The sequence below is a fragment of the Camelus bactrianus genome, chromosome 32, assembly GCF_048773025.1.
Source record: "Camelus bactrianus isolate YW-2024 breed Bactrian camel chromosome 32, ASM4877302v1, whole genome shotgun sequence".
NCBI classification, from domain to species: domain Eukaryota; kingdom Metazoa; phylum Chordata; class Mammalia; order Artiodactyla; family Camelidae; genus Camelus; species Camelus bactrianus.
In genome coordinates, this window is record NC_133570.1 from 18,411,783 (window position 1) to 18,439,445 (window position 27,663).

The following is a 27,663-nucleotide window of genomic DNA, read 5'->3' on the forward strand; positions in this document are numbered from 1 at the left end:
CATCCACAGGCCGCTCCCGCCACTTCCCGGGGCGCTCCTGGCGGTCCTCCGTGTGGGCCCGCACACAGCATGCTCACATCTGGGGCTCAGTCAACCATGGACACAAGAAAAACTTGGAGAAAATCATTTCTTTCACTTTGAACTGATTCTTTCCCATGAGGAATATGATTTGGTAACTAAAGCAGCCCTAACGCAGAGCTCCAAAACCCGTGAGCAGACGCTGACCCAACTGCAACCCAGCCAATGACCAAGGTCAGCGGAGGTTGAGGCAGGTCCCTTGGGGGCCACCAGCACCCCGGGCCGGGGGTCTGAGGTCCTTAAACCAGCTGACACGCCCTCACTCTGTGAAAGGGCCTGTGACCGAGCCCTGCTGGGGTCTGAGGGCGCTAAGAGCAGCGGGCAGCTTGAGGGCATCGTCACCTCAAGGATGGAGCAGTTCAGGCCCCCGGAGGGGAGACAGCCCCGCACTGGGGCAGCGAGGATGCTGCAGGAGGTGGCAGGGGGGCGGGTAGAAGGAAGCCAGGGTTTCAGGGTCTCTGGACAAGTTTAGAAAAGGGAAGAGGGTTCGGGTCAGCTCAGAAGGCTCCCTAGTCAGGTGGGCAGGGCCGGCAACGGCTGTGGGCAAGCCCTGCCCTGCAGATGGCCCAGTGTCACTCTCTTGAGTTCCACAGACATGCCCATTCTGACTTCCGCTGAACCAGACCCAAGTCCCCTCCTGTCTCCTGAAAGCCCCACTTGCTCTCGGATCTTTGTCAGCCTGTGGGATTCTCTTCCACTTGACACTAATCTTATCTGTCGGCCCTCCCTGCCTGCAGCCCCTCGGCTCAGTCCACGGTCAGCCTGGAGGGGGCGAGCACAGCCTCATGGGGCTCATGAGGGATGGGGTAACCAGCTTCCTCAGATGCTTGGCCTGGCCTCAAGCCTGACTTAGTGCTGTGAGTAGCTCCCAACCCTGATGTCACAGCAAAGAAATGTAGAGGGACATGACACACAGTGTGGCTCCCGGGGGTAGCAGCGAATTGTCAGGGTCCGGAGGGCTGCCCCCACCTTCAGACAGATCTACTCCAAAGTCGGCCCACCTGCGACAGACTATAAAGCCCACACTTTGCAGAGTCCACATCCTCTCCTGCAGGGGGCCCAGCCTGGCCAGGGCACTGCGCCCCGGGCACCCCACTCACCTTGGACTGCGGGCCGAGGGAGCGGATGGAGGGGACGGCGATGAGGGCGAAGCGCTCGTAGAGGTACTCGTTGGAGGAGCTTCCCTTCAGGAGGGCGAAAGGGATGAGGTAGAGCTCCCCTTCCAGAACCAGGACCAGCTGCCGGTGCCGGCCGACGGGCCCGCTGGAGTGCATCAGGCCCTGCAGGGCAAGTGAGCAGCGGACATGTGTGTCAGGGCAGAGACGGGCCCAGGGCAGGCTCCCCAGAGGGTCCACGGGGAGTGTGGGTGACGGGCAGGGGCGTGGCCTGCGGGAGCACTGCCTGTCTCAGTCCCCGAGGACCTGGAGGAGGAGGCCAGAGGAGCAGGGCAAGGAGGGAGCCTGGGGTCACCCATCGTGGCAGAGGACTCCCACGGAGACAGGACCTGCCCTGGTCATCCAGATGTTTCCATAGGGGGCCAGGGGTTAATGCAAAGGGCAGCCATCCCAGAAAGCTCTCTGTGAGTCATGGAGCATACCAAGAACCAAGCCAGGGGATGCTGTGTTGGCACCGGGACCCTCAGAGCAGTATAGGAATGAACCCACTCATACAGATGGTGAGAACTCAACCAGAGTGGGATGTGCTGTCCATTTTGATGGACAAGAGGCTAGAGAACCACAGTGTGGACTGAAGCTTTGGGAGCTAGGATGACCTCCCGTGAAGAAAGGTCTGGATTCCTAGACCCCGCGTCACCTCCAGGCCTCTGTGCCTCTCCCCTGAACAGAGGACAGCCCTTGGCCCCAGAATCTGCAGGTATTGACCCACTTGCTCCCCCGGGGCTGGCAGGAATCTGACACTGATGGGTCACCCATCACCCCTGAAAGGCCCAGGTGAGGACCTGAGGGCGGGGTGCCACAGACCCACAGCAGACAGACACCCTTCACTCTCCACAGAAGCAGAGACGAAGGCCATGGGAATCTTGATAAAACAAGTGGACAGCGATTGGGAAAACTGGACAAGATGGGCTGAGTGTAAATGAAGAGATGAAGGGGTCTCCGCCCTGAGCCTGCGGGGATGGGGAGCATGCAGGCCCACAGGGACCTCGGGGCAGGGTCACAGCCAGGCCCCCCTCGCCCATCTGCCACCCCAGCCGCCGTGCTCTGGGGAGTGAGTGTGCACACCTGAACCACAGCCGCGCTGCTTGTGAGCGCTTGGCTGAGGGCGCAGGAGGCACTTGGCTAACCCAAAGTGACATGTGCCTGGCGGGACATTCCGTCTGTACAAACCCCCTGTGGCTTTTTCTTTTTTTAAATTCTAGACACATCTAAAGAAAGCATAAATAAAAATTATTAGACCAATTTGCTTGTTTGATTTAAGAGCAATTTCCCAAGGAGAGGTAACAGCATCACTGTACAACCCAGGAAGGGAGAAGCGGGGCATGCACAGTGACCCCAGCGTTGCCAGTGATGGGTTTCTGGGGTGGCACAGGGAGCTAGGAAAGGCTGGGTGCCCACAGCCCTGCTCCACTCCAGCTGTTGACCCCCTGGGCCCATGTCCCCACAGTGGGCCACACCGAGGCCACTGCCTGGCCTGGCAGGTGGAGGGACTCTGGAGCACCCCTGCTGCTGCCGGGGGCCAAGTGCACCTGGAAGTGGAGCCAGAGCAGCTGGGCTGATGGTGCCCCGACCTTGGGGATGGGTCAGCAGCTGTGACAGTGACACCTGCTCGCTGCCCGGTCTCCTGCTGCCCAGCATGTGGGCAGTGTGGGGGCTCAGGCCACCTGCCAGGTGTGTGACCAGACCTGTCCGCTGATCCAGGGTCGCCGGGCATTGCTGGGCCTCCTATTATTCACACTATCTTTCTGCTGGGCCTCAGTCATTCTTCTAGCACAACCCATCCCCTCTCCCTCCTGTTTGTGAACAATCATGTGGCTAAAACCCACACATAGCCTCTGCAGAGCATCCAGCTCCAAACTGAGCCCAGGGATGAAGAGATGTCCTCATCTTCACGTCTCCCTCGCCATCGTCAGCTGTTCACTGAGTGTCCACGACTCCTGAACCTGAGAACTCCACCACCAAGCAGTGACCCTGAAGTCCAACTTCTGAGTCTGTGGTTCCTCTAGGCAGCCCCCAACAGATCCTGAGTGTTTGCCTGGCTGGTAAGTTCTGACTTGATCACCATTTTGGTCAATGGTCATCTCCTATATATACTCATGGTGAGTGGGGGGTCCTGGCACTGTTCAAAAGGCACCAATATTGTGATGGTGCATGTGTCCTGACCTCAGCTTAGAAGTCCGTGCTCTGTGCACAGGGCTGGGGCTCAGAATATCAGCCTGCAGCCCCCACTGCAGTGTAGGGAGCTCCATTTGCACGGAGGACGCAGGAGGCCCCCAGAGCTCCACAGCACCATGGGCCAGAGAATGAACATTCCTGATCACCGTGAGGGAGGGAAATAAAACTGGGTCCATGAACTTGCTGGCAGGTTAGATTTGGGATGACGCGGACTTTACTATCTACAACAAAGATTCCAGAAGCAAAGAACCACTGGGTATCTGGATATCCCAGAACTGTGTACAGGGTTTAAGATTTTTTCCCCTGATTTATGTTTTTGATTGAGTGAATTGATCAAACAGAACTTTTTAAGGTAGAGAAACCTTTTCTTTGATGCTTCTGAGAAGTCTTGGTGCCACAGATGGATGCATCAGTCTCAGTAAATATCATACCTGTTAGAAATAACTCCAAAACCACGACTAAAAGCTACGCAGATTGTAGACACTGTATTCCAACCAGAAATGCAAAAGCCAAAATTCAACCCACTCAGCCATGTTCTGTGACCAAACAAACAACAAACCACTGGTGTGCCTGGAGAGTCTGAGCCGGGGAGGGTGAAGAATCTGACTGCTGAGACGCGTGACCAGTGCCAACTAGAGCCAGAGAGGCCTGCCGGACACCCAGGGTGCGGCCTCAGCCAACGCAGCCCAGGGCTCTGTTTAGCCGCAGCGGCCTCACTGTGGCTGACATGGGGCAAAGGAGCTTCACACCCTCAGTGGCAGGCGCACCTCGGCTCCCCAGAAGCTGCTGGGGTCAGGCTGAGAGGCACTGCTGAACGTCAGCTCGGATCGGCCCACACGGCACTGACCCCGGTCAACACCGACCCCGGGCAGCACACCACTTGCCTCGCAGGCACTGGCTGGCCGGCCTGCGTGCTTGCGCCAGTGTGTTCAGTGCTACAGGCAGCTTGAGAGTAATTGCCTCCATTTTTCCTTCTCCTAATCAGTCGTGGAAACGCTCACTGTCCTTGGGTGATGTTTGTCCTCATCTGAATATTACTACAGATGTCTCAATCAGAAATCAATTAGAAAGCCTGGCGGTGCCCAACTCATGGGCCTTGTCCTCCACGCCACTCTGCAGTCAAGGTCCGACTGTTCTGTGGATAAACATTCCCGGACTGTCTCCAGAGCCTCCAGTCTATTTACAAACCAGGCACCTGACCCGTCAGTCTCACCCCCAGGCACCTGGTCCAGGGTTAACTAGTTCATCACGTTGTTTGATTTTGCAAGAGTCCCCTTTCCCCAGCACAGTAATTACGGTCCTGACCCAGCTAACGCCAAGCTCCCCTCCTGGCCAGGCCAGGTCCCTGCCTCGGGTTCTCAGATGAGCCGTCCTGGGCAAAGCTCTGGTGTTCAGGAATCAGTTTACCAACCCAACCGACATGAACAGCAAGTTTTAAGTCAGCTTCTGGGATCCTGAAACAGGCGACTCTGCTTAACCCTGAAGATTCATTAGTCAGAGCAGAGGTGGATGAGGAGGACTCTTCTTTCTGATCAAAGTCATTCACTCTTCATTCCTGTCCTACCATCTTGGTTTTTAAGACTGTAAATGTAGGAAACTGGGAGTTTAAACAAATGGAAATGATGATAAGGGTGACCAAGACCAAAACTAGAACAAGCCCAAACCCCAACGATCCTGAAAGTCCCCAAACCTGGATGTTTAAAGAGGGGTTCGATAGAGCACAACGTTCAGAAATTGACTCACCATGCTGTACCCCTGTAACATGTCATGCTGTACATCAACTATACTTCAATAAAAAAAAAAAAAAAGATTTGACCAAATCCTAGGGAATTTCCTACTCCAAATCTGGGTCCTTGATGAAAGCAGCTTCTGGCCTTGGATGAAGCCCCACCTGCAAACGGACCTGAGGGAACGAGCAGCTTCTCGGAGCAGTCCCGCAGGGCCTCGGCACAGCTGATGCGGCCCCTGGAACACAGCTGTTGGCATGTGGTTCTGTGTGTGCCTGCTTTGAGGTCCGGACTGGTCCAATATCCATCCCTTCACCTCAAGCAAGGAAGTCCAGGCTCGGGCAAGAGGAACTACCCTTCACTCTACTGTGATTACAAATGACTGCCACGATACAAACTGGGTCCCTGTCCCTTTGACACCAAACACATCCAACTTTTCTCTAGTAACATTTTCTCCTTTGGGTCTGAGACAGGATTTGACTTTATGTCTGATGATGGCTCGTGTGCGTATGTAACTGGGCCCTCCTCAAAGACCACTGGACATGCTCACCCCATCCTGACAGCAAAGGACAGCGTGGTTCCAGGAAAGAGCCACACCACTGTTTCCCCTAAGCGAAATTAAATCAAGGGCTGCTGCAAGCCTGCAGTGAAACATAATTCTGTTCCACTTTTCATACCGTCTGACCTAGTCCCTTAGCAACAGGACTGCGGCGAAACAAAGGCAGTTGTTCAAATAATTATAAGCCTCACGTGAAGAGGCTAATCGTTTTAGTCTTGAAGTGTCAGTGATTCATAATCTTGGACTTTTGGTTTTGATTTGTATTTTCATTGAAAATGTGGAGAAGGGCCTGGCTCCGGCAGCTGACAGCGGCGAGGGGTGGGTGGTGCTGTGTCTCCCTCTAGTGGTCTTCGGAGCAAGACGAGAAGCGGCCGGAAGACCTGGCAGCCCAGCTGAGGGGAAGCGACTGGACCTCCTCCCCTCCCTCATCTGAGTCTGGGAGCATCAGACCTGGGCCACCACCCTCTCTCGGCCATCTCCTCTGTATCCAGGATGGAGTGTGCCCGGCTGTGCTCAGCATACGTCAATAAACACTTGAGTGAATGGATGAAACTGAGATGGAAGGAACTCCTGGCTAGACTGAGGTGTTTTTACTGAAATGCAGTGGGTCACATTAGGTAGCCAGGCAAGAGCTCCTGCCCTGATCATTTAATAGCCTTTGAAAGGTTTTTCTCCACATCTTATTTCAGGCAGCCTAACTTCTTCACTGTGGTCAGACTCCTCAGTCACAAATGAGAACACTTAAATATTAGGAACGAAGGGTCTGCTTTCTGGCTAAATGCCTCACTTCAAGAGCAGGGCCCCGTCCCATCTGTTCATACCCAGAGCCCTGAACACAGAGGCACCCCCACAGCTTCAGGACCCACACACACATTGGGGGCCAGGCTCTCCCCTCCTTAGTTAACCGTGTAAAGGCACCACTTATCACTGTTCTAACTCATCTGAGGCTCAAGTCCATAAATCTTCCCCTGCCAGCACCCCTGGAGGAGCACGGCTGCCCAGACACGAGCAGCCACCAACCTCATTGGTATATTTTCATTCTTTAAGTCACAGGGGAAAGTCCTCAGGGAGAAAAACTGTCTTAAAAAGACAGTGCAGACTTTATAGACTCACAGCTGTAGCAGCTTCCCTCCAGGTGGAAACTCTGGGGGAGGGAGGGACCGCTCCCCACCCACAGGAGTCCTGCCTTCCATACAAGGGAAGAGCCCTTCCCAGTCCCACCTCCCCAGGTCCCCCCAGCAAGACAAACAACTGTCAGGTGTGTCCCCTGCAGGCCTGTCGCTGGACTTGTGGTCCTGCCCAGAATAAGCAGGAAACCGGCACCTGGTCGACGGCGGAGGGGGTGGGGGTGGCTCACAGATGCAAAGTGCTCCCGGGCAGGCCCAGCTCCTTCCTTCTGCTCCATAACCTGCTGCAAAGTCCCAGGTGCCACACAAGAGTGGCCACAGAAAATTCATTAGTGTTTTCTGCCTTGGGTCTTCTGCTTTGTATCCACACTAGACCCAAAAATCAAATGCAGCTTTGGACTGTGTACCATTCCATAGACTTGACTGAGCGCTGACATGTACCAGGCCCTGGGCCAGCTGCTGGGGACACAGAGATGGCTCTTCTAGGCACACTGGCCTCATTTTCTAATGAGGACACGGGTACTCAGGGAGGAGCAGCAGCTTGGCCAAGGTCACCTAGCCAGGAAAAGGCATTGCCACACCCAAGTCCCACCTGCCAGCTCCTAAAGGCTCTGTGCTTTGCTCCACCTGGGTGTCCCCAAGCAAGGGGAGCCTAGAGGGCACCAGCAGGCAGTACGGCCTCCTGAGAAATGTTCGTCAAGCTGACACACATCCTTGCAAGTCACAGTGTGGTTTCCTGAGGATGCACTTCACCTTGGCTCAAGCAGAAGAAAGAGTCCTGGCAGGCTGCTCCCCACCTGTGAGACCATCTCCTACTGGCCACATCCAGCCACTGAGGGGACACGCAGCATTCCCACTGCACCTGAGGTCCCAAGGCCCAATTTACTGGGAGTCAGGAGCAGGGCTAGGGCTTGAACCCAGGGCCCCATCCACTAACCTGCAGTCACCCAAGAACACGCATCCACTCAGCTGCCAGACGCTGAATGGGGAAGACCCATTCTGGAAAAGCTCGGCCATCCCGGGCCGGCTGTTCAGGCGCGGTGAGCGGCACTTACCCCCTCCATGGGCGCCACCAGCAGGTCGTACAGAGCACGGAGCGGTGGCCGGGCCAGCGAGCCCTGCCTTCTGGGCAGAGAGGAGGTGCCGTCCTTGCCGGGCGAGGCAGCAGGGCCCAGCAGGCTGGTCATGCTCTGGCAGCTCCTGGGGAGAGAAGGGCGGGTGAGCCAGGCGTCTGCTCAGCCCGGGGCTCCAGCTCCTGCAACGGGCTGGCAGCCTCCTCCCGCGCTAGGACTTTTCACAGAGCAGTGAGCACTGACAGAGACCGCGGGGAAACCAGCTGCACACAACAGCTCACATTTCTGCGGAGTTTTTCTGCATAATCAAATGTCCCGAAGTGCTCTTTAAAGCATTTAATTACATCCTGTGTGGAGCAGCTGTGGGCAGGCAAACGTGAGGGCCATGAGAATCGGTGACAGCGGCCGAGCTGGGGGGAGGACAGCACCCCAAGGCCAGTGGGTCTGCGGGGCGAGGATCCTCAGGTTGCCCTGGTGCACGTGAGCCCCGCCGGGACGGACCGGACAGCCGCCCAGCTGTGGTACCGGCATACTGGTTGGCTCAGGCGCGGCCGAGGGTCTTGTTTTACTTTTTAATGTACGTTCCAGTGCTTCCAGGCAAAATTTTATTAGTACGGGTGGTATGTTCAACCCCAAGGACCCCACGTTTCACACTCCCAACACAGGATGAGAACATTCATTGAGTCGTTCATTCATTGATTTATTGAGAAAATGTTTCCCAGGTGCTGGCAACCTGACAGGCACTGACGCAGGCTCTGGGGACCAACAGAGGACGAACTGCACCAGGGAGCAGAGGAGATGGCAGGTGGGAAACAACCCCACTTCCAATACCAGGACCAGCTGCCCCACGAGTCTCCCTGAACCAGCCCCTCGGCCTGGCCGGTGTGGCCCAGCACAGCCTCTGGCGACACCCTCTGCATGACTGCCGGTCAGTCAGTGGTCTCCCAACCTTGATTTAGACACTGTGCAGTTTTGGAATCTCTGCTTGGTACTCAGGGACCTTAAGGCAGAGACCAGGTCTTACAGCAGACACACTGCTGAGGAAGGCCTCCGGGCTGCTGGTAGTGGCAGCTCCTTGGCTGTCACCTGAGAAGACAGCACGTGGCTTTCCCGCCTGGGCTAGACCGGGACCCATGACCAGCTAAGAATGGGTCTGAAAGGTTCCCATGGGTCTGAGGTGGGCTTCTGTCCCTGGCCCTCCCTGACCTCCCCTGGTGTTCTCAGCCACGTCCCACTTGACCTACATTCCAGGGTCTTGCCGAGCGAGGCTGTGAGGACCGCAGCCCCCATCCACTCCCGCAAGAAAAGAAAGAGCAGAGGACCCGGGGCCGGGGAGCCCTCTCCACCAGCTCGCTCACTCAGGAAACACATAATTACAAGCGACGGGGCTGTGGCGTGTCTTTGCCATCAAAGCCAGTGAAGCACAGCTAACCCCGGAGTGACACTCAGAGGCTCACTTAATTCCCTAGACTACACCGCAAAGAGCACTGCTCCCCTGAAGGAGAGAGCACAGATCGCGCTCCAGAGGAGACGTGCAGTGTGACACGCAGCGTGTGCTCCCACACACGGCCCATGGGCCCTCACATGCTCGGCAGACAGGACCATGGCCAGGGCAGCTCTGTCTCCCAGCACTCCCTCATGTCACTCCCTAGCACATGTCCACCTGGACTGTGGCTGGTCACCCCACCTGAGATGCGTCAGTCTGTTAACTGGGCCACAGACATCCGAGGGGAGGACCACGTCCCCAGACAATGCTGTGGCCACAGGTCCCAAAGGTGACCGATGGGGCGCCCCACAAACCCCAAGGCTCTGAACTACAGGAGAGAGAGAGACGCAGTTCCACATCCCCGGGCACCCCAAGCGCCCCAGGCACAAGGAGACCAGCGTGATCAAGCTGCGCAGGAAGGCAGCTGACCGAAGCACTTACTCCAAACGATCAGAAGCCCACGCTGGCCCGTCTGACTGCTCCCTGGCTGTGTGACTCCGATAAAGCATGTCACTTGTCTACTCCCCTCTTTTTCTTGCTTATGAAATGAAAGGGTTGGACTAAATTCTTTGTAGCTCTCTTCTAGTTCTAAAAAATTAAAAATCTACTCAACCTAGGAAGCCGTCAAAACTGTGGTGGCTCTTTTAACCCCTCTACTGACTTATGGGACATGGCTACAGTCCCCAAAGCCCCCCCAGTGTGCTTGCACCTGACAGCGCCAGGGTGACTGCTGCTCTCAAGCACCATAACCTGTCCGGAGAGTCTGCTCTGCGGATGCTGCCCCCGTGGTCAGGATTCAGAGTCACAGCCAAATGGCAGCGGCCTCTGGGCTCTGAGCCCCTGGCCAGAAGTGGCTGACAGTGTGAGCGGGTGTGCGGGATGTCGGCTCCCTCCCTGCTGTCCTCACAGGCACATCTGCCTCCTTCCTGGTACTGTCACCACAGACTAGTGGGTCGTACTGTGGAAGAACGGCCTTGGGGTGCGGTGGGGCCTCAGAGGGGTGGGTGATTGCACTGCTTTGGTTTGTGGGGGCCTTTCAGCCTGGCTGACTTCTCTCTGCTTCAGCAATCTGGACTCTAAGACTAGAGAACGGTGCTTTGACAGGGTGGAAATGCTCCCCACGCAGGCACCTGCCAGGTCAACATCACCCTCTCAGGGCCCTCCTTTACAGATGAGGAACCAAGGTCAAGAGAGGCCAAGAGTTACTTGCAGGAGGCCACCCACCTGGCAGGGGAGGGGTTTTTATTGCATCCTCCCAGCCTTCAAGATACACCTAGCAACCTGATTTCACCTCTGACCCCTGCCATCCCCGCTGCTGGACCCACAAAGTTGGAGCTGACAGCAGGCAGCCTCTCCTGGGCTTTGTGGGAGCAGGAGGAGGGGCCGGGCTCCTGGGACTCACTGATGCACTACCACGTGTCTCCAGCAGGTGGCGCTGGCTCTCTTTCCTCCAGGCATCCATTTATTGCCAGGGAGACTGACCCAGTAATTGACAGACAGCCCAGCTCGCAGCAGAGGATTTCCTCACACCACACAGTGGTCTTTATCAGCTCATTCTTCAGATAATGTTTAATAATCTACTTCTGGAGAAATTTTCGTTTTCTCTGCTGCACAGCTATCTGTGTGGTAATGGGAAAGGGGGGGGCAGCACCTATCCAGGGAGAGGGGAGGCCTGCTGGCAGGCAAGGGGGAGCTGCCTGGTCTCCACAGGAACAGGACAAGGATGTGGAGCTCTGGGGTGACATGTGAAGCGCTGCCCAGGAGGGCAGAAGCGTCGGGTGTGGTTTATGTCTCTGGAATGACAGACACCAGGCGGCCTGGGCAGCCCTGCTGCTCATGAATCTCCCGTCAGGGATGAAGAGATCTATTCCCCAGGCAGGGGATTTATGACTGGGCTGGGCCTGCAGCAGACCTGGATGCTCGGGCTCGCACACACTGACGCAGCCTCACACTGTGGCTGAGTCTGGGCAGGCGCATGCCTGCCGCCTGTCAGGGAGATGGTGGAGCACCTGCGCGATGCGTGCTTGTAAGTCTCAGTCCAAACCGCTGCACTCTGGGCGCCAAGCTAGCTTCCTGTCAGGGCTCCATTAGGGAGGGGAGCTGGGTCATGTGCAGGGAGCACAGCATGGTGGGTGCCCCACCCCAACATGCACCCTGGTTTCTCAGGCTTTCCAGGTCAGGGGGTCAAAGATGGAGAGCTAGAGAAGCAGCAGAGATGGGGGAACACAAGATCAACCCCGCTCAGGGGAGACCAAAGAGCGACCCAGCCTGGTCTGAAGACCCCAGGGATGGGGGGAGCCAACCTGGCCCTAAGACCACGTCCTGCCTATCTCCAGGGAGCAGAGGGAGGAACCCTCCACGTGCACTTCCAGCTGGGGGTGGGCAGCCCTGTGTTGGGCAGACTCTGGCAGACCAAGAACAGGACTCTCTGGTCTGGGGATGGGGCAGGAGACCCAAGCACAGCACAGGGGAGCAGCTAGGAAATACGTATCTCTTGAAAGCTTGAAGGGAGGATCTGACTTAGGGAGGAACCAGCTTTGCTCCCCATGGCTCTGAACAGAGGAAGGACGCCACGCAGGCTTCCTTCCCGCCCTACGTGCTTCTGAGGAGGGGGACCACAGGGTAACATTAGTGACTATGGAAATTCGGTCTCTGCCCTCCTAAAGCTCGCAATCTCAGGACCAACAGGGCTTGAGAGCCCTGTGCGTGCGGCCTGCTCTTGAATCTCGCACGCCAGCCGGAGAGCTGAGGCCGCAGTGGAGGGTCTTCCCTTCTCCCACCTTTCCCAAGTCCTTCCCTCTGCTCTCAGTTCCCCAGTAGGCACGCGGGTCCTTCCCATCTGATTGTCCAGACACAGGGCTGCCGGGAACCGAGCTGAGCCAGGAACACCCACCCCGGGACACATCTGGCCCTGACATCTTCAGGGTTACCGAGGGGAGGGGAAAGAAGGGAAGCCTGGGATATGGGGCCTCTTCCGGGGTGGGACAGATGGCGCTGACATGTGTCCATCACTGGAACCCTCACCACCAGGCAGGGCTCACCTGGCACCCCCAGCCCCTCCACTGCCACAGAGGAGAATCTAGGTTCAGCGTCCTGCCCAAGGCCAAGTCTGGAGCAGGCCCACTCTGCAATGCAGTCAGGCAACAGGAAGACTGCAGCCTAGGGGCCTCTGTTCTGTGGGGAGCCTGAGGCCTAGCCTCAGGCCCTGAACCCCTGTCTGGAGCACCCCTGTCCCCCGGAACAGTAGACAATGCACTAAGCACCAGTTTCTGGGCTATCTGTGAGCGGGACTGTGCCCAGGTCAGGGTGTGCAAGAGAGGGAGGAGGCGGAGGCTGCCTCCTGGCAGTGCTGGGCCTCCAGGTGCGGCCACCTTTGCCTAGGCACACAGCCCCCACCGTCCCCCATGTCTCTGTCACACAGTGATCACTTTCCAGAGGCCAGTTTTGGAGACTTCCTGTCTGCACTCAACCTGCAGGGTCCTAGGCCTGGTCGGGGAGAGGGGGGTCCTGCCTCTGCTCCTTGTGAACCTGGAGAGCCCCCACCCCTCTTGGTGGAGACTTCCTCCTCAAAGCCAAGGAGCCGGGAAAAGCTCCTGCATCTGCCACCCGTGAAACCACTCAGTTCCTGCCTCCCTCCCCTCAGCCCAGACCAGGATGCTCCAAAATCCCTCTGGAGCTCTGAGCTCTCAACTGCATCCTCTTAGGGGCCAAAAGCTGGCCTGAGATTTGAACAAGTACCTGGGTTTTAAGGCACCAATGGAAAGATTAATTGGCAAATCCATTATAAACAAGCAGCCAGAGATGCCTCAATTCAATTTAAAAAAAGGACTCTGATACCATTCAGTGAACATCCTCCCACGAAGGCTGGTCTCCTCTGGGAGACAAAGGCTGTCAAACACTGCATTTCAAGTACTTATTCAACAAGCTGTCGGCACTTTCTGCCTGCTCACCTCCTTAATTACCAAGTGCCTGGCTCACGGGGTCTGGTTCCCTCCTCAGGAGAAGAGCCACAAGGCTGGGTGGGCTCAGGCAGAGACCCCAGCTCTTCCAGTGACACTGGCTCCTCTCCAGCCCAGGGATGAGACTGGGCTGCACGTGGCTTCTCTCCTCTTGCTCTTGGGCTCTCCTGGGAATGTTGGTCAAAGGCCGTGACACACACCTTCACCAAGGGGCCTGGGTCTGCGCTCCGGCAGGAGCCACGGCCTCTGCCCGCCCAGGGCACTCTGCTGCGGCCATCTGCTCTTTGCCGCAACGTGCACAAAGGCTCCATGGCCAAGCCTGGGGGATGGTCCCTTAGAAAAACCCGATGCTCAGGCTAGCCTTGCCTAGGCTTTGCCTGTGGACCCCGCTCAGGGCCTCATTCAGGGATGAGCTGGGCAGTCAAGGGGGGGATGGGCTCATCACGTGCTCAGGGATGGAGAGAAGGTGACCTTGTGTGTGGTGGCCTGCCCAGCTGACAAATGGCGATTTCAGGGGGAGAGTGAGTCTCAAGGAATGGTCTCGGCAATGGGAACAGACAGCCTGGGGGCCAAAAATGTCACAGGGCCAACCTGGCGGGTCCTGGGGGCGTGAGATCAGGAGGAGAGTGGGAGCCAGGGGGAGGCAGGGGGGCTTGCGGTCAGGGCCCATTAGAAGTTGCACTGGGGTGGGGGGAGTTTCAGGCCAAGGGGAACAGCACTTCTCCAACTTTACCTTCATATGAGGCCCCTGGGGACTTTGTTACAACATGGATTGTGAGTCAACAGGACAGACGGCCTCTGCTTGGGTGCGAGGGGTCCAACCTGCACCCGCGCCCAGCAGCGCTCCACGTGCACTGGGTCTGTACGCACTCCCTCTCTTCTACCTCTGTTTTCCCCCTACCTTGATTTTCTCATCCCTTTATTTATTCTCCGAATGATCTGGGGCATTAGTACGTTTTGGCACTGTTTTAAATAAGTTCTAGAACAATAATGTGAACAGATAAGTGGTAAAGAAAACATTATTTATAAATGAAAGTTGCCTTAAAATATATGGCAAGCTTGATACGTAGAGGGGGATCCTTTTTGCATTTGAACAAACTTGTCACTACTCTATGCGATGGCCCTGATTTTCAAGTGACTGCTGACAGTCCTTAACGTCACAGCTCAGCTCGTTTGGGTTTGTGCTGCCTGGAGAGAAGCACTGGCTGTGGGAGGGCACGTGGGGGTCTGGTGACTGCTGGGGCCCTCAGGGCAGTGCATGGGGACAGGCAGGGAGCTCTGAGGAAGACCCACTGCTGCAGCTGCTGTTGGGAGGGAAGGCCCCTGCCCAGAACCGCTGGCCAGGGCCAGAGCTGGAGAGAACACTCAGCCCTCTGGTGGGTCAGCAGGAGAGCAGGCAGAGCCCTGGCCTGGGGCCGCGGGGCCCCCAGCTTAGGGCAGAGGACAGGGCTGGCAGGACAGCAGCCAGGAGACAGGTATGGAACCCAGGACTCACAGTCAGGACTGGCCGTAAGGACTCCATCATCCCGCATTTATTCCCATCTCACTAGTTTCTGGTAGCCAGAGAGAGTTTGTAAGGGGAAGAAGCATCGAGCTATCCAACCAGGTTTTAGGGTGGAGATTTGAGTCAAAAAGTGGCGATTCATATCCAACAAGGGTCTTTGGTAACATAGAAACCTCAGACCCAAGGTGGGGAGAGAAAGAAACTAGTTACTACACAGCAGGGTTATCTCTCCATCATCACATTACTGCACCCCCACCACAGTTCAGGGGGCGTCATGACCCCCATTTTCCAGATGAAAAAAATAAAAAGCTTAAGGTCAGCCAGTAATAAAAGGTGGAGCCAGGTTTCAAATCAAGGTCTGTCTGCCCTCTAAGCCCAGGGTTTCTCCCCTCCCCTCTGTGCCTTGCCACAGAGATGTGCCACCACCAGACCTAGGAACAGGGGGATGGACAGACCTGCATCAGCCCCCAGCCCACGATGGACTTGCGGGCACTGCTGCAGCCACATCAGGGCAGCCTGGAGGCAGGCGTGACGTGGATCTTTGTGAAGAACCAGACCCCGTAGGGACTCGTGTACAAAACAACGTGGGGGACACAGGTTTGCACCCCTTCCAGCACGCCGACCAGGCTGACCCTGCTGGGCCAGCGGCCTTCCCCTCCACTCACTGCTCTTCCCCAGGTAAGAGCCCTGGGCAGAAGTGGTCCTCAGTCCCGCTGCAGCACGCACCCTCCCACCTCCACGGAGGGCAGCTTGTGCTCATGGATCTGGAGGGCAGGTGGCTCTGGGAGCACCCCCCTCCCCCCGTCAAGGCCTGACTCTTCAGTGTTGAGGGGACAATGGGTGGGTAACATGGGCTCAGCTATTTGCTGGTTCCATACCAAGGAGATGGCCCACTGGCAGAGGACCTCAGAGGCAAAAGCAAAGAGTGTGCAGCCAGGGCAGGACCAGAGGGGTGGGGAGCCACAGCCGGAGGCCCTGTTTGGGGTAAATGGGGAGACATGCGGAGGGCGATGGCAGGGCCTACCCTCCCTGCCCCTGCCCCTCTGCCCCCTCAACACCAGAGTCAGGCCTTGACAGTGGAGTGGGGGCCCACTGCACCCTGCATTGTCCCAGAGCCACCCTGCATTGTTTAAATTAACTGATGAACAAACCCACAGGATTGTGCTCATTGGACCTATTTCAGAGCTGCTCGGGAGGACAACAGCCATTTTCCCAAAATGAGCAACTCTGTGAGCCAAAGTTCACATGGCCTCCCGCCCAGGGACAGTGAGCCAGGGTCCCAGGACACCCAGCAGTGCCCAGGAGCCTGCCTTTGGCACTTTCTTTCACACGCAAAGGACATGAGGTGGGATAGGAAGAAAAATGGCAGGTGAGGCCACAACCCCAGGTGGTCAGCATCTGCTGCACAGGTGCACACAGACTCTATCCCTTCTGTAGCTTATCCACCACGTTATCATAAGAATCCAAGTTTAGCACTGTCCTCCCCACCTCACTCAAAACAGCAGAAAGTCACCACGTGGACGGGGCCTCCTGTGCAGCAGGAAGCCTGTCACATGTTCCTTACACGTGAGCTCCTTCAATTCCCATGTTAGAGGAGCCCTGCAAAGTAGGGTCCCCATTTCAGCGATGAGACAGAGGCTGCCAGTGGAGAACGTGCCTCCCAGGGTCCCCCAGCGGGCACACGGCAAGGCCAGACCTGACCCTAAGCTCTCCGCGCCCTAGTTCACAACCACAGACCACGGCACCCGGCAGAGTCGGGAACCACCCGCCTCACAGGTGAGGAGCAGCAGCAACAGAGGGGAGCCAGGCCCAACCCCGTGCCTCCTCATGCCTGGCCTGGCCCCACCCGAAACTAAAAGCCCTGAGGGACACCTGCGAAGGGGACAGGGATGAGGAAGAAACTGGGGGTGAACCAGCTTGAATTACTGGCCTCCTTTTAACCGAGCTGCCAGTTCCTACAGCCCCAGCCCTTGGCTCCTGCCCCATCAACTCACCCCTGGGAAAGTAAACACACGTTTGTCAGCCTGACAGCACAATAATGAGAGGAAACCAGGGCCGGGACAGGAACAGACAATGCCCCCTGCATAGGGTGGCCGGCGGGGCCCCTCCACGCCGAGTGCAGCCACCTCCCTCCTGTGTGCCAGGCTCAAGCTGCTCCCCTTTAAAGGCAGGGACCTGAGAGAGTCTGGGATGTCCTTCTGGAAAGTTCTGTCCAAATGTGACTCCTAGGATGTTGCCAGGAAACCAAATGACAGCAGGACAGGTGCCCCTCAACCCCAACCGCCTGCCCGTTTATCTGGACGCAGCTCGGCTGTCAGCCCTGGTGAAAAGATGCCGGCTGTGCTGGTTGGCAATTCCAACCTCCGCTCATCTCAAAGCGGCTGAGGCCTATCTGGTCAAGTAACAGGGAGACAGGGCCTGGATGGGCTCTCCCTCCTGCAATGCTGCTGCCCACTCTCCCTGGCCGCCCGCAGCCTCCAGCCAGGAAGTTCAACACAGGTGCCTGGCCCCTGAGTCACCAGCAAAAGCTGGAAAGCAGCATATGCAGCTACTCCATCTGGCTTCTGCCTGGTGTTTGGGAAGTCAGCTCTGAGGCAACAGAAAGAAGCGGCTGACTGTCGCCTTAGCCTCCCATCCCAGCCAAACTCAGAAGGTCACCCCAAGCCTGTCACCGCTTTCTCACCTGACCCAGAGGAGTGTGGGGCCGTGGGAGCCCCACGCTCACTTCTGCAAATGCAAGCCCCAGCCGGAAGTCCAGCCACTGGAAGAAGCATCCGCAGGGAGCACACTGCCTGCACTGGGGCACCCCACCGGCCCTGGGCCCGGGCACAGGCCACACGCACCTGTTAAAGAGGTTATTGCGGCGAACCATCCGGAGAAAGCCAGTGGGGTCGGTGACCGAGTTGAGCCTGTTGTTCACCTCCTCAAACTGCTGGTCCATGATGTCTCCAGCTTCACTCTCGGTCTCGCTGCTGGCACAGGCCCTGTGGGGACGTTGCAGAGAAAAGAAGCGCTGAGTGGCGGGGGTCTGCTCCGAGGCTCTGTGTGCTTCCACCACCCAACACACCCGGCACGCGGCACCTCCCACATACCCTCCGTCCCGGGCCCTCCTCCGGCTCCTGTCCAGTGCTGCTCAGATGCACTCATCACCCCCCGCCCCCTGACTGTGAGCCCCCTGCCGGCACCTGTGCTGCACCCCCTGTGCCCAGCAAGTCCCAACACGGACTCAGTGCTGAGTAGCGTTTGCTGAAGGAACGGCACCGTCTGCTGTGTCTGCGGCGGGCTGGCTGGGGATTCCTCCCCACACAGAGCTCAGGTGAGTGTGCCCTGCGGCAGAAGCTCCCATCCATTCCAGCTCAGAAACAGTAACTAAGCCCCTCCCATGTGCCAGGTACCATGCTAGGCGGGACATGCAGCCCCCAAAGGCGTTTTCCAGACAAGGAGACAGACAGGCACAGGGTGCTGCAACACGAGGCAGAGGGGGAGCATGTGAAATGTAGGCTTGAGAACATTGCTGATTGGAGCCCATTTCCAGCTCAGCATGAGGATAATTTTTAAATTAATAAATTCATATTTCCCCTATGACAGACTGTAAAAGAACATTTCACAATGGATTTAAAATAAATAGAAATACCCAGGAGTGCCTTGATTCACCAGTATGATTAAAATAACAAAGAAGGTATTAAAAGTAAAAGCCGTGCCCTGTGGCCCTAGCGGACCAAAGCCAAGGAGGACACAACAGGAGCAAAACGGGTCCCAGGGGGATGTCCTCCCCACAGCCCTCACCTCGTTCCACAATCCACCGGGGCCGGAGGCTCAGCGAGGGCAGATCTGTATGTGGGCCCCACCTTCCTCCGGCATCCTGATTCCATCCAGACTTTGTGGGAATGCTGAGTGACGTCTAGCCCACAGATGACTCTCAGGCCACACAGCAACTTTGTTTAAAGTCTCCTGCTGACTAAGGATGAGTGTGGAAGAGCGGAGAGCGCCAGGGCACTGGAGGCAGAGGACAGACTCACAGACCAGTCACGCAAGCCTCTCATGTGCTGGAGAAGTGGGATCTGCTGCCGCCCAGAGGGAACCGTGCATTGAGATTTGGGTTTAAGGTGAGCATAACCTGCTTCAAAGGGCCAGGCCAGTGAGCCTGTGACATCAGGATCACACAACAGAGAAGGGGAATAACCCCCTCACTGGGTCATCACAGAGCCGAGTGAGACACAGTGTGTGAAGGTGCCTGGTCACCCGAAGGCTCCATGCAAACCTGGTGAGATGGTCAATTTTATGAGTCAACTTGACTGGGCCTGGGCTGCCTGGACTTGATCAGAGATTATTCTGGGTGTGGCTGTCAGGGCGTTTCTGGGTGAGATTAACATTTGAATCTGCAGACTGAGGAGAGCAAACTGCCCTCCCCTCTCACGCGCCATGGACCTGTGCACTCCGGGGGGCCTGATCAGCACAGAAGGCGGGTAAGAGAGGGTTCCCTCCTGGCCCAGCTGCCTCCACATGTGTACTCAGCTGGGCACTTCCACAACCTGCCCTCCTGGTTGCAGCTCACTGACTACGGATCTTGGACCTTCTCAGTCTCCGTAACCGTTTGAGCCAATTTCTTGTAATAAATTTCCGTATGTGTGTGTTTCTGCTTCTCTGGAGAACCCAGACTAACACACCTGGCAGCAGGCATCAGAGTCCTGACATGGCCATGGTCTCTGCACAAGGTCACACGGATGCCCGTCCGTCACTGGGAGAGGATCCTGGGGGCCCCAGAGCAGTGACGAGAGGGGAACAGCTTCAGGGACAGCAAAGAGGTATGATTTCTGAGCCAGCTACTCACCTTCGTCCCTGAACCACACTGTTGGCTGGTAAAGGCTATTCACCTGCTTTCCTTCTCAGCCCACACAGTCTGGACACGGCCCTTCAAACCCAGCACAGCGCCCAGCACGCTGAATGAATGGCCTATGCAGGAGGGCATTCTATACCATGCAAAGTATTTTTACACAGACTTAATTTATCTGTACTACCACCCAGTGAGTCAGTTCTCATCTCCATCTTGTTTCCGAGGAGACTGAGGTGCAGAGAGACTGAGGAACTTGGCCAGGGAGCACTAGGTGGCAGAGCCCGGACTGCTCCCAGTTCGGGTGTGGCACTGACTCTCCGTCCCCCCATCTAAGGTTCTAAGTGTCTCACACTTTCCAAGTCTGTCTTTGCTGGAGTTTGACTAGGGGAGGGAGGGGATGAGGACAGGAAGCCAGAGAAACCAGGAAACTTCCGAGCACCTAAACAAATCACCAGGGCTCCCACCCTGCTGGAGAGCAGGAATGAAGGCTCAACCTCTCACTGCCCTGCGGGCGCCAGTTGACCAGGCAAGCAGCTGAAGGCTTGAAATGCTCCCTTGGGAGCTGAGGGCCCTTCACAGAGACCCTGGTAAATATCACTCAGCAAGCTCTTCTGTCCAGGGACACATTTATCATCTGAAAATGACGGCCCGCTTGGAGCTGAGAAATCTGCTTGTCACTTGGCGCTTTGCAAACGGGAGAAGAATTGGCTGGAACCGGTATTGGCCTCCATTACCTAGTGGCTCCACTGCTGGCAGCTGCGACTGAGCCCCAGAATCTCATGCTTGACGGGGTTGTTTCCTACTTCCTGACCCTTCGCAGTATTAACACTGAGGGGAAACAAACAGGCGATGTCACAGATAAGGGACTCTCCCACTTACAAGACAAGCCTCATCTCTACAGCAGGGATCCCAGGAGGGCCTGGCCATCAGTGGTTGTCACAGCACAGTCACAACCCCTCGTCTCTCTGAGAGATTTGCTAGAGATGGCGCATCATTGGGTCTGATTCTGTTCACTTTGATTCAGCAACGATCACTGAGTGGGACCTGTGTGCAAGAACCACGGAGGCTGAACAGAAGGGAGTCACATTACACCTGCCTTCAAGGAACACACAGACCAGTAGTGACTACTGGCCAAGGTGGATTAAGAAGGGGGCAAACAGGGCATCAGCCTATAACCAAGATCAGGAGGGTATAAAGGCCTTCCTGGAATTAGCTGCATCTGAGAGGCATTTGGAAGGATACAACTTCGACAAGTAGAGACTGGGGTCGAGCGGAAGTGGGGAGATGGACCAATATAAGCAAAGGCGTGGAGGTGAGACAGGGTGGGGCTCTCTGGGGCCCAGCCCAGTGGAGCTGGAGCAAAGCATGAGAGGAGGAGGGAAGGAGGAGTGAGTGGTGGAGACTGGAATGCGGAAGGCAGTTGAGAGCCGTCACTCCAGACCTCTCTGCACAGGGGGTGGTGGGCTCGGGGCTGCTGTCTGAGACAGTCAACTGGCACAGGGTGGAGAATGCAGATTTCACAGGGAGGGGGAGAAAGTCAGGTGGCTGTTACCAGCGCCTGCTCAGAGCATCCCGAAAGGCCCAGGGTCAAGGCGATGGGGACTGAGTGGCTCCTCACACCTAGAAGCCCCATTCTTGGGAGTTACTGTTGTGTTAACGTGCCTGGGGCTCAACACGCCAGGTGAGACAAGCTCTCCGCAAGCCTGTGGGCTCCGAGATCGGGAGACTGGCTCCCTCCTCTGCCGCTGGCTCCCAGCCCCCATCTCCTTACAGACCAACCTGGCTGTACCACACCTTCCTGGTTCCTCCTCAGTTTTTGCTTGCTACTGTCACCAACAGTGGCTCTGGCTTGTCCTGTGCTTGGGCAGCTATCCTATTCGCCTAGACGTGCGAACTAGGGTGCAAGGCTAAAAGTGAAAAAGTGAGAACTAACAGGAGAAATATTACCAAACAGAGAATTTATTTGCCTGAAACTCATTGAAGGGAGAGGGTGAAAGACAAGTAGCAGTTAATTTACGGCAGATGGGCCACCGGTGGCAAACAGAGAAACTACAAATAGAAGCTGGTCTTAAGTGGAAGAGGATTGGGTTTGGTTTGGACATGCTGAACATGCAGACAGGACGTGTAGTCGGTATGCAGACACTGATTCAATTATTTAGATGTTCTTCCTTCCAGAAGGGCTGGAGACTATGAGAAATCCAAGTCTGGTGCTGAGGAGAGAGGCTGGGACCAACTGTTCGATGTCGCATTCATCTATTCACTCAACAAGTGTTATTAACTATTTGTTATACATGTCCTGCTACACCAGGCTCTGGTTCCAGGTGAGAATGGAGTAAGCACACGCCCCCATCCCTCCCACTGCACACAGCTACAGACGCTGGAGGGACTGCACGGAGCAGCTATGTGAGGGATGGGAAGAGTACACAGTACCCAGGCAGATGGCGAAGAAGACCAGAATTCAAAGTGCCGCCAAATCAGTAGTGAGCTGTACATTTTTGTCCCCCTGGAATCTGTCAGACAGGGCTCTCTGCAATCCCCAGATGCAGAGGTAGGCACGATGTGAACAGGGCTCCAGGAGGAGTCCTCTATTCCTGGCTCAGAGAGAATAGAGAAAATCCCCCATTTTTCCTACTCTCTCATCTCTGTTCTCACATTCCAGGCCACAGACCATCCTGTGTGAGGAAGAAAAGACATGACTGTCTTTGTAGAAAATGCCACTGACAAGGGACTAATTTCCAAAATATACAAATAGCTCATACAGCTTAATATCAAAAAAAAAAAAAAACTCAATCAAAAAAATGGGCAGAAGACCTAAATAGACATTTCTCCAAAGAAGACATCCAGATGGCCAACAGGCATATGAAAAGATGTTCAATATTGCTAATCATCAGAGAAATGCAAATCAAAACTACAATGAGATATCACCCCATATCAGTCAGAATGGCTATCATTAAAAAGTCTACAAATAATAAATGCTGGAGAGGGTGTGGAGAAAAGGGAACCCTCCTACACTGTTGTCTGGAATGTAAATTGGGAGGTTCCTTAAAAAACTAAAAATAGACTTACTATATGATGCAGCAATCCCACTTCTGGGCATATATCCCCTGCGTGGGGTTGGGTAAAAGGCTGCGGTTTGGATGATGTCAGTCATGGAGAACAGTGAGGGCAGAGGTTAAAGTCAGCACAGCTGGTCTAGGTGCAGGGTCCTGGTGAGGGGCTGGGAGGGGAGCCGGAGTCCTGCAGGGGCAGCGGCTTCTCTGAGGCACCCGTCGCCCAGCTAGCATCTGCTCCTGGGACCCTGTGAGAAGCCCAGCTCCCCCCTGCTCTGGGGAATATAAATCACGCCGTCACAGGGGCAGGCTCCAAAATGCTATTCACAGGCAGCTTTCCCCCGAGACGGAAATGGCCCATGAATCAAGCGCCACAGAGCTGTGCCAGAGCTATCCTGTTCTCGGGGACAGGGCTTGGCAAGAGGCTCCAGAGAGGATTTTCATTTGCAAGCACGGCCTCCTGATCGCTCCAAGTACACGCTCTCTGTCAACCCTCTGACAGTTGTGACTGAAGCTCTACGCAAGCACACTTTAATTTATGTCTCAACATCCCTTTTTTTAACTCATTCCATCGTCCCCCACCCCCTTCCCTAGGCTTCCTTTGCACTGATAACCAGTTACTTGCCAAAGACCAACCACTTGCAAACCTGAAGCTAGAAACCATGGGTGACAAACCCCACCTTCAGTTTCCGGTGTGCAGGTAAGTGATGCAGCTCCTCTCCCGCTAGTCCCACGCCTGATGGAATCAGATCAAGGGCAAGAAGTGCCCCTTCTTTCAAAGCAAAGACCTTTTTACAGTTAAAAAACCTTAAGGAGGTAAGAGTTAGTTCATTCGCAGCCACTGCCTATAATCATTTGGGCTTCCTGATAAGGAGACCAGGTCTGGCTATGCTAGCTCCTGTGTTACAGGAGTCCAGAGCCAGGTGGCAGAGAATGTCTTGAACACATGAAAAGACGCACAGGGGACAGGGACCATGGGCATTATTAACCAGTCAGTCAACAGCCGAAAAAACCCATTTATCCCAGAAGCCACTTAGCAAGAGTCTCAGAAACTAAAGACGTGAGACTTTGGGAACTCAACATTTCTGAGACCTTTGAAATTTTCCCATGTGAATTACTTGCTAGTCCCTGTCTGTTTTTTCATAGTGATTATAAGTAAAACTTTAAGATGAAGAGCCTGTGACTTACTTTCAGGGACAGCAAGGGAAGGAGCTGCTGGAGAAGATGCTCTTAGCTCATGATTGTCTTATACTGGAGAAGAACCAAGAAGCAGAGGTGCTGATGTGAGGCTTTCAAGCAGGAAAACAGGCTGTAACTTCAGGATGAAAGAAGGTGGTGGTGTAGTAGACAGCTTTGGGGCATCTCCCCCGGTTGTAACAATTCTAATTCTAGAAATTGCGTCCCTGGTCCACAGGGCCGAGTTCCTAGTGCCAAGTTTATACCTGATGACTCCCACTGCTACCTGGACCAGGTGGACAACTGCCCTAAGTGGGCCAGATTCCTCTCCCTAGAATCCGTGCACTGGAATTCAGGGAAAGCTGAGAGTGACTTCCTGTGGGCAAAGGAGCTGTTCAGTGTGTCCCTTCTCCCACTTGGGGACTAGAAGCCAGGAGCATTTGGATGCTCAAGCTGACCCAACCAGGAAGTGGCTGAGCAGTGAGGGGAACCAGACTGCCCTGTGTAGCCCACGGCTCCCCTCAGCTTTCCTCTCCCGCTCTGAGCTTGCCTTGGATTTCAAGGGACTCCTCGTCCCCCCCCCCAGCCTTATTGTAAACCCCCCTTTTTGGTTTAAGCAAACTTTTGAGAGGATTGCTGTGGGGGGAGAGGAAGAGCGGGGTTGAGAGGTATCCTTGGAGACCTGAGTGGCCTCACCGCAGAGAGCCGGTGACCCAGCCACCCAAGTGGCTCTGGCATCGTTCCAAATCATGGGGCGCACAGAAGACTAGGCCAGCAAGAGGTCAGAGGGTAGGGAGAGTGCAAGCTGCACACCAGAGAGAGACGTGCTAGAATCACCCAGGGGACGGAACAACATGACAGCAATTCTCAGAAAACCCTCCCCAAGGAGTCCACATCTCACATCCAGACTTCACAGCAGAGGGGACGCACAGCAAGCACAGACTCTGGGGCCAAATCCACAGCGTCGGTGTGGCCCCTGCAGCACGCACTGTCAGCGCTGCCCAGGGGAGCTGCTGCTGCTTATCCAAAGGTCAAAGTCACTGTCATCCACTTATGTCTCTGGAAATGCTTATATTCGGATGAAACTAGACTTAACTCCCTGTTCCTGTATACCACTCTAGAAATTGCTGTTCTCTGTATCATCTCAAGATTGTAATCCACGCTATTTCCTAACAGCTATTATTTACAGAACAAACCTTCTGTTGGTCTGAAGACAAATGATTATATTTACCTGCCAGGAATCTATACACACACACACCTTCACACACATATGATCAATAAGTTCTAATGTGCGCTGCAGTTCTTAAACTGATATTAAAAGTCCTCTTCTGAAATGCCTTCTTAAGATGATCATTTGAATTAAAAACAAAAAAGCCTCCAGCCTTTAGGATCCAGAACAGTTGTGCAGTTTTAATTCAGAAGCACTTTGTGAATACCGCTTATCTCATGGCCTGGAATTACCTAGTCTGTACTTAAGAGGAGGAACTGGCAGCTTTTTTCCCTAGGTTTTCTTCCTTCAGTAAACACAGTGATCAAACAAATGAGAAGGTTTCACTTCCACCAGCTCAATAGCCTGTGTGCACGAGGATGGAAAGGCTGTCATCGATTCGAAGGCCCCATTACTTGGTCTCTCATTTTTGAAATCTTTGATGAGAAAGTGCCGGCGAGTGCTCCCCTGACGATGTGGCTCTGGAAACCTCTCTACCATCGATTTGGCTTCATCACATTGATAAAGCCCCATTCAGCCTCCGTATTGTACTGTAAAGAGCCAAAGCCCCACAGCCGGGGGACCCAGGTTTGACTCCCACCCTCCTGGTCGCTACCTGTCGCCAGGGCGAGCCACCCTCTCTTCTTCGTGGATAAAGGGGGGATAATGACAGGCTGATGAAACAATGGGAGTACAGCACCAGTGGAACCTGGCAGGCAGTGGAATCTTCTCTCCTTCCAATTCTGTGAATACGTGTGTGTGTGTGTGTGTGTGTGTTTGATGCATGAGAAGCAGACACACACAGTCACAAGCCCAGTACGTCCAGGAAAGTATGTCACCCCAACTATGCAGAATTGCTCTGAGCACCAAACAAGAGCATAGGTGAAAAGTCAGGCTGTATAAAGTAATCACTGTGTTATTACACTTAATGAAACTGTTAGCCATACCAATATTTAGCAGCAATGTGTGCTTTCCATGGCGAAAATGCCAAAAGCTAGAAAAAAAAATAGTATGGTGGCAATCTTAACTTTCTTTTAATTTTAGAAGTAAAATACACTTGTAGTAAATATTTAAATTGGTTAAAAAGCTAACAAATGAGGACGAAAAAGCCCCTCTGTCCCCGTACCAAGTGAACACTGCTCCCGTCATGCAGATAGAGAAGCCTGTAGCTGACTTGTGTGTGTGTGTGTGTGTGTGTGTGTGTGTGTGTGTGTGTGTGTGTGTGTGTGACACAGTGTCAGAATGAGACCTCTTTACCTGAGGGGTCAGGACAGCGAGCAGCAGCCACTAAGGGGCGGGCGCTTGGCCTCAGCTGCCCACGTGCAGCTGCACACAGGAAATGATTCTGCGAACCTGTCCCAGGACTCTTGGGTCCCCAGCCAGATCAGGGTCAAGAGGGCCCAGAGAGGAGTCTGGTGAGAAGAGTCTTTGGAGAGAGGAGTGGAAACACAGTGAGTCCCCATCGTGCCCATTTGGTTAGGGAGTGAGGGCACCCCTCCTACTCAGGCCTGCTGAAGGTTTTCGTGGGAACCACTCAGAGAGCGTGGAAATGCACACCTGAAGTTGGGAGAGAGGCTGGAGGAACTGGAGCCTATGCCCTGCTGGCAGGGGTCTCACTGTCCCACCCTGTCCCTGCTTGTCTTGGGAGGGACCAGCCTGCACTGCTAGTTTGCCAGGGTCAGAAATGCAAGAGCGCTTCCTGTGACCATGTCCACAGTGTGAGCGTAACTCATCTCAGCTTCTGTCCAACAAGGCCACCTGGAGAGGCCAGAAGGGGTGCACCACCAATCCGAGGCCTGAGAGGGTGTCTGAAGGGAGCCCGCAGAAGAAAGACGGAGGACTACAGGTCATCTGTGCAGGTCCAGCAAGCTGCAGGGCACCTCCAAAGAGCCTACAAAGGGCCCATAAAGAGCAAGATTCCACTTTAACCACATGTCAGACCCAAAGTTCCAAGGCCGCCTGGCCAAGCCTGAACAGTCCTGTTTCCTCACCTACCCTCCCTCCACCCCTTGCAATAGCAGTGAGTGAGCAGCAGGCAAGGCAGGCCTGCCCCCACGCTCAGCAGGATTCCTGCACAAAGCAGCCCAGGCGAGTGGTATGTCCTTCCCTTGGCCATAGCGGAACACACCCCGGCTACTGTAGATGACCACGCTCAGGTTAGTGGCAAGAGGAATTCAGTGGACTTAGGATCTACCTGATGAGCATGTCACTGTGTGAGTCATCATGTCCCGTGACAGCTGTGTGTGTGGCGGGTGTGTCGTATGAGATGAGCGAGGGTGTGTGCAGACAACGCATTCTCTTGGGCGAGGAGCTCTGGGCCCTTCCCTGGGCATCTGAAATAAGGAACCCATTCCCATCTGTAGGCACCCAATTCTCAACCCAAAGGGCAACAGAGCCAGGGCACGTCAGTAAGAGCCGAAGGCCTCTTGCATTAACCCTCGTGGCCCAGCCGGGAGGTGGAGCGCCCTGTCTTTGTTGAGGATGCTTTGAGGGAGACTCGGAAGGGTGCAGGTACTTGCCCAAGGCCCCTGGG

At 55.2% G+C, this 27,663-nt stretch overlaps 1 protein-coding gene across 3 annotated transcripts in view; it reads right to left on the minus strand.

The window, feature by feature from the left end:
* Nucleotides 1-27,663, minus strand: part of TTC28 (tetratricopeptide repeat domain 28) — a 478,119-nt gene that overhangs the window by 17,462 nt on the left and 432,994 nt on the right. For all 3 annotated transcript variants that reach the window (XM_074356732.1, XM_074356731.1, XM_074356733.1), the window contains 3 exons: nt 17,707-17,847; nt 7,897-8,041; nt 1,179-1,358 (listed from right to left, as the gene is read on the minus strand). In XM_074356732.1, the coding sequence (XP_074212833.1) occupies nt 1,179-1,358; nt 7,897-8,041; nt 17,707-17,847 (466 nt within the window). The remainder of the gene's footprint in view (nt 1-1,178; nt 1,359-7,896; nt 8,042-17,706; nt 17,848-27,663) is intronic.